This window comes from Macrosteles quadrilineatus, unplaced genomic scaffold (assembly GCF_028750875.1).
Source record: "Macrosteles quadrilineatus isolate MER2022 unplaced genomic scaffold, UCM_ALF_1.0 Scaffold_4__1_contigs__length_99947679, whole genome shotgun sequence".
NCBI classification, from domain to species: Eukaryota; Metazoa; Arthropoda; class Insecta; order Hemiptera; family Cicadellidae; genus Macrosteles; species Macrosteles quadrilineatus.
The window spans coordinates 86,370,738-86,384,443 of record NW_026542597.1 but is presented as its reverse complement, the minus strand read 5'-3'; the positions used below and the strand labels follow the sequence as shown (position 1 = coordinate 86,384,443).

The window sequence follows — 13,706 nt, the reverse complement described above, 5'->3', positions numbered from 1 at the left end:
ATAAGTTACACGCAAAGCCAGTTAAGGGAAAGCATGCTGTAAACGAAGTTGACGACTTGTAGCAGGGCAACATCATGATTATGCATCTCTGTTGTTAACCTCAATGAATACACAAGCAGATTTACCTTTACGTTGAGATGTGTAGTGTGCAAAGAACGGGAATATATATACTGTATACAGGGTGTCCCGGAACTCAAAACCAACCCGGTGTAAAATCAATGGTTTTTGAGTTATTTAAGAAACAAAATTTTAAATGGCCGCCATTTTGTTTGATGAATTGGAAAAATCGTCATAATTTTTTGGTAGCTTTGACTAGTTGTCATAAATGTTTGTGCAAAGTTTCAATTTCGTCAGTTTAACCATTCTTTAGAAAAAAATGAATAACTGAAAAAAAACAAAATGGCGGCTGTGTGAGTAACTAAGGACTTCCGGACGATTTAAATATGATATTTAGGTATCTTTCTTACCCAGGAGCAATGCCCTAAAATATTGGTAAAGAGTTCCGGGACACCCTGTATATGTCAACTGCTGTTACCCACGGGCTTCACCCCGTTTGACCCCGTGTATTTATAATTTGTAGGATGTCAATTATCTTTTTGTCAATTTTGTTTAAAATTAATATCTTTAAACTGAAATTTGTATTTAACAAAATAAATTCGCTGCCAAACGTGATTATCAAAATATTATCACATATCCCACCAATTCTTAGGTTGTAACGGTTTTCAAAGAAACGGGAAACATGTATTTTTAAATGTATAACTGATATCCCATTTCAGCCTGAATTCAAAATTAAAACTCATTTTTGGTCGTGGTGTAAAATTAAAGTAGAGTTCTACCGATGGGTCAACACTAACACGTTTCTTAGTACTTTGCTTGGCTTAACGCCAGTAATACTTTTATGTGTTTAATCTTTGACTATTAATACAACAACTAGACATTCTATCCCCATGTTAAAGTTGTAGTTAGGTTTTTAATAAAATTTGTCTTAGTTGATGTGAGCCACCTACAGATTGCGCTGATCTAAATTACTGATTTCTGCCGATTACATGATGGTTTTTACCAAGTCAAACTGATGGAATGACTTATTATGAGCTATAGCAACTGTTGTGACCCAGCAACTATGTCAGTAACGAAAAATAAGGTACAAAGTAGAGTTTTAGACACTAGTGCAGTCTGTGACTGGCTCACACAACTGTTTAATGAAAGATCCGACCCACTATATTGTTGTTGCTATGTCACCAACATATTGTTAGAAAGTGTCTACAATACTCAAATGACAAATGACAATATGTCTCGAATGACTGGACCCGACCGTTTGCACTCAGCACAACAAAATGTGTTCGGGACACAGCAGGGTGCTAGCAATGAACAGACTATATATAGTTTGTGTATTCATTGGTATTTGCATTGCATTAGTTACTTTACGGTATTATCAGTCTATTTTCGCCAAGCAAATTAAATATATTAATAATTCAGACTTATGATAGTTAATTTCTACAACGATTTCCAAGTTTCCGTAGTGTAGCGGTTATCACGTGTGCTTCACACGCACAAGGTCCCCGGTTCGATCCCGGGCGGAAACACTATCTTTTTGCCTTTCATAAAACATTTTTTCACGTTTAAAAATGAAATAAACATTTGCAAGACCATGTAAACAGAGTATTAATTTGCTTTTTGAATCCCTTGTTGCAATTATTTTTATTTTTAAAGACTATTTTTATAGGTTATCCGCATGTCGCAGGTGCCATAATGCCTGTTTCTTATAGCCTAAAAGATTACCAAAATAGGTTTAGTTTCGTATTAACTAACGTGTTCTCTATACGGTCATTTTCTAATTTATGATAATAACTCATTTCAATGGTCACTGGTTAGTGCCAACTCGAGCAAAATTGATCCGATTTTGATGAAATTTGGTACAAACGTCTAAACTTGCGTTTATTCGAACGAATTCGTGAACCAGCATGATCGTACGATGGGAAATGTGGTTTATGGGGGCTTTTATGGGGTAAAAAGTTGGTTTTCCCATTTTTACTCTAAAAGAATAAAATCTCACAATTTCTTTCAGACCATTTTGTAAAGCTTAAAAAGAGATATTTGGTATATTGAAACATTGTTATATGCCTAACGGTTTTTGAGATACTAAAAAAAAAACATTAAATTCAAAATTCCAATGTTAAACTTAAGGAAATACTGGTGTATTTTGCTTGTTTATGGATATTTATTCTAATTTGGCAATTTTGTTAATTTACATTGAGCTATCAAGATAAAAAAAAAAAAAACATCCTCAATATCATCGCTGTATCAGCAAACCTAGGTACTCATTAAGATAAGTGGTTTTTTTATAGGAAATGCATCTGACAATTTTCAGGGAATATTTTAGTCAGGGAAATTCACTTTGTCTGCAGGTTTGCTGTGGCGGGGGTATTTTATGTCTACAAAAGCACTATTTAGGTAGCTAAAGAAGCAAGAGGCATATATGCTTCGAAATACTGGGAAATATTACAAAATAGATTGGGACGTTTTAGATATCGTACGATGAGTTTTGTAATTTGTTACTGACCTTGATATTTGCTTTACAATTTGTATTGTAGACATTTTCTAGGTCTTTAGAAAATGCTCTTAATTTACGCACAATGATCCATGGCTGGGTTCATTTTCTAAACCCTTAGAAATTATACTTTTTATTGGATCGAAACGACAAAGTTCTGTTTAGTACTGTGTACTGTATAAGACTTTATGACAATTCAATGGTAAAAAAATTAACTAGAAAATCCAGCTAATGGTAAAAGGGAATTATCAGACCAATAAATACAGTTAAACAGTCTAATAAAAAATGTAATACTTTACAACTTTTGAATTTTACACAAATTTCAATGAAAGTCTAACAGATTTTCCAGTCTTTCTTCTCTGCACCACAACCTGAAGAATCACCTTTCTCTGGAAACATCCCTTTCCCCTCTTCATTCATTGTTTCCCCCGCTCTTTCTGAACACCCTCCTTTGGCAGCCTCTCCAGGGGATGTTTCTGTACCTCCCCCACCCCTTGGTGGGACCCAGGCCTCCACCTTAGGTCTTGTGGTGGTGTAGGGGACATACTCTAGGGGGGTACCACTCATGTTCTCCTCACGGGGTAGCATCCAGTGGTACTGGGGTCGAAACGGTTCTTGGTCCGGGGGAAGATCCGTACGATGGTGCAGCCAGCCGAACCATTCCGGGGGTACCTGAAAGGTTTAATTCATCTGAGGTTCGAGAAACATAATAAAGTATGTGGTAGATTATTTTGTATAAGCTGTATAAAGGAATCTTTATCCTTGTCCCCCATGTACCTGGGGACTAGTCAATGGCTTAATATCTAATAAGGAGCTTAATAGCTTGTGTAGAGTTCTTTCTATGTTTTTATAACATTGCACAAATAAAACCAATCGCTTATTGGTGGAATTTTAACCCTACACTGGTTTAGGCTAATTTTAAGTTAGAACCGGTAGAGGTCCTGCTCTGTAAGCAGTATACCACGGTAATCTAAGGGATCCAACGTGTTATGCTGCACTTTACTTTACGTTCTACACCCATTCGAATGAAAATATCGATCGATATATCGATTATTCGATAAGTTATATCGTTTGGTTAGATAGGTAAGGCCTAACCTAACTAGACAAACATATCGAATGAAACAATCGAATAATCGACATTTTCATTCGAATAAGTGTAGGACGTAAAGTAAAGTGCAGCCACGTGTTAATATAAACATATACGGTATCTAGTATGCCCACCCCAAAGAAACTATAGTCCGATAAACTCCACGGAAAAGACTTTTCACTAAAATCCACGCAATCATTTGGATTTTCCTAGGTGCGAAAGTGGAGCGCATAGAGCCTATAGCCCAGTAGGCTCTCTTCTTTGTCATGCATAATTTAATGGTAATGTTTTCCTAGAAAAGGAGTGGGCACACTTACTAAAAGTTACGTTTTCGACAAGCGGAAAATCACTTCTCCGCGCTCCGCTTCCGGGCCTAAAAACATCTACTTTACCTGGCTAGCGTCGTACTGCAACCCCACATGGTCGGCGTATTCAACCCATCTGTTGCGGAGGAAGAAGTAGTCGTTGTTCTGTATTAATTCTACTTTCGGTAAAAAAAACTACACGAAACGTCCATTTTTACATATTTTATACAATAACTTGTTTATTTATAGAGATACGACCTCGGACTCAATAACCATTATTGTAGTCCACATTATTAGAATTACAACGAGGTTTTAACCGATGATCTATCTTTTACCGTTTTCGAAATATCAGCGTTTTAAGCGCAAACCGCCATGTTTGCCCCCTCCCCCCACCTTATCCCCTTTTGAAATAGGTGACATATGCAATTTTGATCACCACAGTCCATATTACAATAATCAGCAATAACATTGCGTACTACTTTCATGCATGCTCAAACCCCCTCAGCTCCAGGACTATAGTATGCACATTAAATTAAAGGTATTTATTAGTAAAAAACAATGCCGCAAACCCGAGCTCAAACGGACAACTGAGTCAAAAATGGCAGCGTAGTGAATAATTGATAAAATAGCAACAATAATTGAGGTAGATTTTTAAATATTTGAAGAGATAACAATGAATGAATGAATGAATGAGGTGCTCCGTTATCTTATCGGTTTAAAGGTCCCTTATCGCCAAGCGCCATACATTCGCGACATAGTCTTCGGGTATTTAAATTTATCTCTATCATGGAATGTCATTGATTTTAATTTAGACTTTTAAAAATCATAACTTCAGAACGAAACATGCTATTGGAGTCGGGTTTTCACAGTTGTGATCAGCTAAGTAAAACCTTCAAACTAAAGTGGGTTTTTAAATAGTAAAATAATCCAGATATTTTAAAAATTCACAAAAATACAGATTTGTCTGGTTTTAATCCGTATAAAAGCTAATTTGAATTTTAGCCTGTGTTAATATAAAACATATGCGCAATATAGTATGCCTAAACCGAAGAAACTATGGTCTGACAAACTCCACGGAAAAGACTTTTCACTAAAATCCACACAATCATTTGGATTTTCCTAGGTGCGAAAGTGGAGCGCATATAGCTGAGAGCCGTTTACGCTATCCTCTTGTCTTACATAATTTAATGGTAATGTTTTCCTAGAAGAGGAGCGGGCGCACTTCCTAGAAGTTACGCCTCTCGACAAGCGGAAAATCACTTCTCCGCGCTCCGCTTCCACCCCTAACCCCAAATGTACCTGGCTAGCGTCGTACTGCAGCCCCACATGGTCGGCGTATTCAACCCATCTGTTGCGGAGGAAGAAGTAGTCGTTGTTCTGGTAGTACCTGTTGCCGTAACGGTCCGTGCCGACCAGAGTGCCGTGCTTGAGGGTATCGCGGATGAAACTGGACTTCAGGCAACCCCAGAGGCCACCGTGGTGGCGGAGAGTCTTGGCGATGCTGCTGAAGAGGGACATAGACAATGAGGACGTAGAGAAGGTTTGGATGTGAATTAGGAAAGGGGGTTGAATTGAGGTAAAACTGTGGTGTAAAAAAGTTGTCTAGGACTTGATGTTTATTTATACTTTGTGCAGAATTGTCAGCTGTTTCCAGATTTTTCCAGACAGGAAAGAAGTAGGATTTTTAATTCCTTATTAGTTTACAATATTTAATGATCGTTCATACCCTTACAGTTTTGTTTGTTTTGTGCAAGATTGTGGCTAAATAGTGAAAGTAGAATTAAGTTTTATCATCACATTGTAAAATGAAAAGCTAGTTTGGATATGGGTTAAATGTGTGAAGTTTGGAGTGCTAGTTTGCAGACCAATTGTTTTTATTTTATTCAAGAATTTATCTTACGATTATTTCCTGCAATGTTAGAGCTTCGCTAGAAAGAAAAATTTATTTTAGTGGTATTATAAATTTAAACGAGTTAAATAATAGCAAGAAACGAAAGGTAAACTACAAATCTCCATCCACATCGCACTGCACTACCATCGGTCGGATGGACTGATTAAAAGTTTTGTTCAGCTAAACTATAAGAATGAAAATTTATAAGGGTGTATGCATTATTTAATCTATGTTGAATCATTACGTGGTGTCTACATTTTTGAGGTGATTGGTGCTTAGAAGCTACTAATTAACTAATTAACATGATACAAATTCGTTTGGAAGAGTTAGATTAATTACTAGGCGTGTTACATTTTTTATTTAAATCGTGTTAACGGAGCTCAACTTTTACATAATTTTAATAAAGTTGAGTGTATATTTTGTCAGACTTAAGAACTTCCAAAAACAACAATAAAACGATAAATGACTATTACTAACATAGTAGTGGTTTAAGTAGATTACACTAAATAACGTTGTTTACAATTTAAAATAGTTCAAAGCTCACACATCTTGACTCTTTTGTGATGCAACACCGTGTGGAAAGAAAGACACTTGGATTGAGAGCTCTTGATTTCCGATACAATCTTGAGCCTTGTCTGGAGGGAGGCCAATAGATAATCACTCCCGCCAAAATCATGTTTATCTCCCGCCATAAACACTTCTTTATACAGATATGTATAAAGAAACTTCTTTATACACCGTTTTGATAGACGGGAGTACTTGAGAGCTGTTGATTTCCGATACAATCTTAAGCCTTGTCTGGAGAGAGGCCAATATACAATCACTCCTGCTATAATGTTGTTTTATCTCCCGCCATAAACACATCTGATAGAACTTTTATCGTCACTTGCTTACCAGTAAAATTGGAGATATTTTATGGCGTTTGATATCCATATAGGTGTATTTTTTCACTTTAAGATCCATATACAACGAAGGTGATAGGACACAACAACGTAACGTCGTAGGAATGAAATAAACTGTAGGGTCCAAGAAAATCAATCGTTTTTACTGGATGTTGTATATTAGTTTCAATATTTTCATACAGAGCAACCCTTTATATTGCAAACCTCCATAACTTGCACATATACCTTATATGAGTTTATGCGAAATACACAAGTCGTTCTTCAAAGGATTTTGATGAAAATGCACCATAATGTTTATTTTAACTACTACAGTACTTTATTCCTTTACTCCTTACAGATACATAAGAGAATAAGAACGAATTTTGTTATAGACGAATCTTACGGTTTTTAACCACAGTGTATCAAATTATTGTCTTTTTCAGCGAGTTACTGTCTGTACACTAAAAAACTACAAATCAATAATTTACATTAATGAGTTTATATTTCATTTTTACCCTACAACCTATTTATATTGACAGAATAAGTAAAACTAACTATTAAAATCATTCAATATAACAGCTATAACTTTATTTAGGAGAAACAAAGTGAAAATGTATCTCCAAATTCTTAAACAAAATATTTTATCATTTTCACACAATTGCAGTTATATTGTAACCCAAGTTTTGAATCTGTTTCATTTCAAGTCGAGCAGGCAAGTTTGATAACATGTAACTTTCCTCGAAAGTTTTACGCAGGTCACTTCTCTCGTCCTATCGTCAAGATAATGTCAGTTTCTTTTGCCTTGAACCCCAGCAACAAATGGAGCTTGGCGTAACGAGCTGTCGTACTTATCAGCACAATCAGCTTTTCGCCTCTGTGTTTTTAGTTTAATCCATTACATTTCTCAAAGAGTTCCAGTAAGTATTTCCTTCGCGTATTTACTTCTGTGCTAAGTTTAGGTTTATCTCTTCAACTTATTACGAAATTTTGTTATAGTGTGAATTGTGTTTATTTTGGTCCACTTGAGTCAAATTTTACTTTTAAATACCCCAAGAGTTTATAAATATTAATTTACTGTATCTTATTTAGAAACCATCAATCAATTTAGGCCTACTCAAATTTTCTTAAATATATTCACGTATAGAAACTACGGTGGTCACAGTTTATAAACAATGAATTTTATTATATCACATTATATGACAATGTTTAGCAACAGTCTATATATAACATTATGTTTGACATTATAACCATCAAGAGTTGAATAGTGTCAGAGAATGAATATTGATCGACTGCTGCTGATTAGTTCATCAGATCAAAATACAACTGATGGAGAATTTACAAATCACATAAATCATTGACTGGACAGAAAATGACCAAATAATGCAGTGATTGTAGTTTAATAATTCCATCATATCACATTACAACTGTTGGGCAAACTATAACTCACATCCATCAGTGACTGGAGAGAGAATGTCTGAATAATGCAGTGATTGTAGCTGAATATTTCCATCACAGTACAACTGTCGAACGAGTCATAACTCACATCCATCAGTGACTGAGGAGAGAATGGCTGAATAATGCAGTTATTTTAGCTGAATATTTCCATCAGATCACAGTACAACTGTTGAAAGAGTCATAACTCACATCCATCAGTGACTGAGGAGAGAATTGCTGAATAATGCAGTGATTGTAGCTGAATAATTCCATCATATCACAGTACAAACGTTGAACGAGTCATAACTCACATCCATCAGACTCTGGGGAGAGAATGACTGAATAATGCAGTGATTGTAGCTGAATATTTCCATCAGATCACAGTACAACTGTTGGATAAGCTATAACTCACATCCATCAGTGACTGAGGAGAGAATGACTGAATAATGCAATTATTGTAGCTGAATATATCCATCAGATCACAGTTCAACTGTTGAACAAGTCATAACTCACATCCATCAGTGACTGGGGAGAGAATGACTGAATAATGCAGTGATTGTAGCTGAATATTTCCATCAGATCACAGTACAACTGTTGAACGAGTCATAACTTACATCGATCAGTGACTGGGGAGAGAATGACTGAATAATGCAGTGATTGTAGCTGAATATTTCCATCAGATCACAGTACAACTGTTGGATAAGTCATAACTCACATCCATCAGTGACTGGGGAGAGAATGACTGAATAATGCAGTGATTGTAGCTGAATATTTCCATCAAGTCACAGTACAACTGTTGAACGAGTTATAACTCACATCCATCAGTGACTGGGGAGAGGAAAACTGTATAATGCAGAGATTGTAGCTGAATATTTCCATCAAACCACAGTACAACTGTTGGACAAGTTATAACTCACATCCATCAGTGACTGGGGAGAGAATGACTGAATAATGCATTGATTGTAGCTGAATATTTCCATCAGATCACAGTATAACTGTTGGACAAGTCATAAACTCACATCCATCAGTGACTGGGGAGAGAATGACTGAATATTGTATTGATTGGAGCTGAATATGTTCCTTTATAACACAATGCAACTGTTTGATAAGTTATAACTTACATCCATCAGTGACTGGGGAGAGAATGACTGAATAAAACATTGATTGTAGCTGAATAATTCCATCACATTACAGTACAGCTGTTGAACGAGTCATAACTCAATTCCATCAGTGACTGTGGAGAGAATGACTGAATAATGCAGTGATTGTAGCTGAATAATTCATCAGATCAGTACAACTGTTGAATGAGTCATAACTCACATCCATCATTGACTGGGGAGAGAATGACTGAATAATGCAGTGATTGTAGCTGAATAACTCATCAGATCAGTACAACTGTTGAATGAGTCATAACTCACATCCATCATTGACTGGGGAGAGAATGACTAAATAATGCAGTGATTGTAGCTGAATATTTCCATCAGATCACAGTACAACTGTTGGACGAGTCATAACTCACATCCATCAGTGACTTGGGAGAGAATGGCTGAATAATGCATTGATTGTAGCTGAATATTTCCATCAAATCACAGTACAACTGTTGAACGAGTCATAACTCACATCCATCAGTGAGTGACGAGAGAATGGCTGAATAATGCATTGATTGTAGCTGAATATTTCCATCAAATCACAGTACAACTGTTGGACAAGCTATAACTCACAGTCATCGGTGAATGGGACGATGGTGCGTGAATAATGTAGTCAATTCTGGTGAATAGTTTCACTTCACGACCACCAAGTATCCTGATGACTGACCATTCAGCATTGAATGATCTCTTGGTTGCTGAATATCTTTTGGTATCATAATGGTTTCAATCTTTAGACGTGTGTTAGTGATGTAACTTAATTAATTAAATCAGTGGTCATATTTGTTGGTTTTTATCACGTAGGGATAAAACTGTTTTATAGTATTCATTAGGTATAAAGCCTTACTTTACTTTACTGATTCATCGTTCGATTTTACTTCTCAGATTCTACCCGTACTTAAGTAAAATGTACTTAAACGTGCATCCAATGACGTAAGGATTTACTTGTTGTACGCTCAGTAAAGTTTAAATAAAATCAAGAATCATTTTATCACTAATTTCTTAGAATGTATAGATAGGAATAAAATGTAATCACCTTTTCAAGTTTAATCTTTTTGGACCGTTCCCACATAAAAAAACTAAAAGAAGGGCAACCACATTGAAACACAAAATTCAAGAAGTGTTACGCCATATTTTTAGCCGCAGAAGTGTATTAACTATTTCAAAAATACAATATTTGTGCCAAGATTCTTTTAGAAATAGTCTTCTCCCCACAGATTATGGCTAGAGGCAGCCCTAAAGATAAGAGTTGTTGTAAATAAAGCTTTAGAGGCACCATTTTGCAGCCATTACCATCCACAGTGTTTCACAGCTAAAATATGCTTAACAAATACTCCTTGCATTTTTCTATCTATAAAAGTATGAAATTGAGTACTTATTTACTGTATTTCCAACACGATATATTAAATGTACATTGAACATAAAAGACAAATAAATAATTATTAAATAACTATATAACAACGTTTTTTCACTAACGCATGGGTTATGGGTTGTCTTATGTGTCTAAATAAATGGTGTCAACCTTTGTCTATGCTTAGCGGATAAATTAATCTGGGAATAAATTAAATATTTTATTAATTTTCAATCCCACATTTGTTCTTTCTCCTAAGTCTTTTTTTATGTGCTATATATAGATATTATACTTTACCACTTTACGTATTACAGCTTACTTTGTAGTTTGGCACCGTGTTATCTTACTTTCGAATTAGAAAAAAATCTAACATTATGTTCTGTTTCAGGTTAGTTTGTGCATCCTCTTTGGACTCCAAAGAGTAAGTAAACCACTATTGATTGTATACATCTTGGTATTTCTATTTTCAGAATTTTTTTCTTCTGTTGGCCAACTTGACACAATATTCTTATTATTTTAAAACCTAGTTATTACACAAGTCACGTCATTCTTTAAACATTTTCAACCAAATAAATACTTTATCTCGCTACAGTAACCTGTAAAAACCCATCAGGGTTAACAGCAGAAGCAAAAACGAACCGATGTAAATTACGGTTGTGAAACACGCAAGGAAGATTATATAGATAAGACAAGGAAGACATGAAGTAGGAACTGCCCATCATAAAGGGGTTGGTCTACAATATTGAAGAACATGGTTGCTAATAGTTTATCTTCTTCCATAGCGTCAGTCGGGGAGCGAGCTGGTCTAGTGGTTAGAGTGGGGACTTCGGTGACTGAGGTCCCGGGTTCAAATCCCGCCAAATCACAAATGGATTTTATCCAAGCGATAATGCTGCAACCCTTAAGTCTAGCCTGAAGAAATGTGAAAAACATCCCGGGCTCGTTTCTAGCGTCCTAGGACAAAAAAAAGAAGAAACATATGGTGTCAGTCTAGGTGTATGTGTCGTATGTATTTAGTAATTTACCACCACAGCTGAGGATACAAATGAATAAAGAACGGGTGCTAGATAGTTTAGTTACTTGCATGAAAGATATGTATCATATGTATCATTTGTGGGAAAATTCAATAAACAATTGTTTATGACGGAGGACCACCAGTTGATCGACAATTCACGTCGTCGTTAGGCCATTTGACCGTCTTATTAAATTAAATAAATACGATAAACCTCTTCGTCGATAAGTTATTACATCGTCAGTCCCGTTGGCCGACTTGTAAAATAAAATCGTTAAAGGGTACCGGTACTGAACTACTCATTTTGTCAACTGAATCTTTTATGTGTAATTTGTGTAGCAACTAAATGATGGAAAAACAACGAACTGTATATTACTAGGTGCTGAGGCACAATTGGTAGAGCAAAGGGTGATGAATAGCTTAGCTTGTGTCATGATTTTATGAACAAATAAGGTTGGGACTGGATATTACTATGTGTTGAATTGCTGAAGAGAGCCAAGAGTGAATAGCTCCAGCCACATACCCGAATGATATTTTGGACAAATCTTGTGTCAGATCTGTTAAAAACTACTTTGGTTTAGTAAAAGCTATATAAATAATACTGTCATATGTCCAATCCACATACGACAATGATAGACTTTTTGGTCGATAGTTTTTCCAGTAATAGTTTATCCCTTCATGCTACTTAAGGACAGCATTAGCGCAATCAACTATCCTTTCATACGAAATCTTACTGTTATAATCTTTTAAAAACTTAGTTAAAAACTTAAAATTGCTAAGGCTTATATGGATTTAAAATTTACTAGGTACACATTCTATTTGTTCTTGAAAATGTATATTGAAAATATATTTATCGTCATTATCCAAGCAATGATAGTACTACAACAAAAAGTAATTAGTCCCAGTATTTAGTAATTGGTTCCGCATAAGTTTGACTATGCTATTACTCCTTTTGATATATCAGTATTTTACAGATAAAACGGTTAAAACCTGATTTCTTAGTTGAAATCGTATTCAGCTATTGAATTAATTTTCTCATGACATTATTCAAATAGCCTACAATTGGAAGAATTGTCCTTGGAGGTTTTGTCAACAAGTTGATATGGCTGTTATACAATGGGCGTTGTATAACGTCAAAACAACATTCCTTTTAGGAAAGACTGTTGCATGGCTTATTTTATACCTTTATAAAAATATTTATGTTTTTTAGCGAATTTCCCATATAGGGAATAAGCTATTACCGTAGTGCTCATGGTAAGACCTGGACGCGGGACCGATTTTTTTTTCGTTTTGAGGTCCCTAGAGGCCAAAAACAGAATCCGTTCAAATTCATATATATATATATATTATATATATATATATATATATATATATCCGTTAGCACGATAACTCGAGCAAAAATGATCCGATTTTGATCAAATTTGGTACAAACGTGTAAACCTACGTTTATTCGAACGAGTTCGCGATCCAGCATGATCGGACCATGGGAACGGGGGTTTATGGGGGGGTTTTCTGGGGTAAAAATAGGTTTTTCCCATTTTTGACAAAAAAAAAACATAAAATTTAGCAATTTCTTTCCAAACCAGTTTGTAGAGCTCAAAAAAACAAATAATTTAGTATATTGAAGCGTTATTATGCACCTAATGGTTACAGAGAAAATTCCAAAAAACTGTAAATTTAAAATTCCCATGTTATTCTTATGGAGAATAAGTAAACTGCTGTAGTTTGCTTGTTTATGAACATATTTTGATCAAATTTGGAAAATGTTTTTATTTCTTACTAACTATTAACATTTTACAAAAAAAAAACAAAAAACAGTTTTACCCTCCCTGATGCAGCAAACCTAAGTACTTGTTAAACTAATTATTTTTAAATAGGAAATAAATGTTATATTTTTAAGAAGACATTTTAGTGTAAATCCAATCAGGCAAATGGAAATTCGCTTAGTCTGTAGGTTTGCTGCGGCGGGGGTATTTATTATTTAAAAGGTATACGAGAACTTAAGTTAAATGCTAATGTTACTATGTTTATATGACTCGCCTCGAATTAACT

General features: G+C 35.2%; 1 protein-coding gene and 1 non-coding gene across 2 annotated transcripts; one reads left to right on the top strand and one right to left on the bottom strand.

The window, feature by feature from the left end:
• Positions 1–1,510: 1,510 nt before the first annotated feature.
• Positions 1,511–1,583, top strand: Trnav-cac (transfer RNA valine (anticodon CAC)). Its single transcript has one exon. It is a non-coding gene; the product is annotated as a tRNA-Val (tRNA).
• Positions 1,584–2,881: 1,298 nt separating this feature from the next.
• LOC128993109 (probable NADH dehydrogenase [ubiquinone] 1 alpha subcomplex subunit 12) lies at positions 2,882–5,479 on the bottom strand. Its single transcript, XM_054416866.1, has 2 exons — positions 5,240–5,479; positions 2,882–3,220 (listed from the first exon to the last, which is right to left on the bottom strand). Exons 1-2 carry the CDS (start codon positions 5,456–5,458, stop codon positions 2,882–2,884), a joined length of 558 nt encoding a protein of 185 aa, XP_054272841.1. The 5' UTR covers positions 5,459–5,479.
• Positions 5,480–13,706: the final 8,227 nt, after the last annotated feature.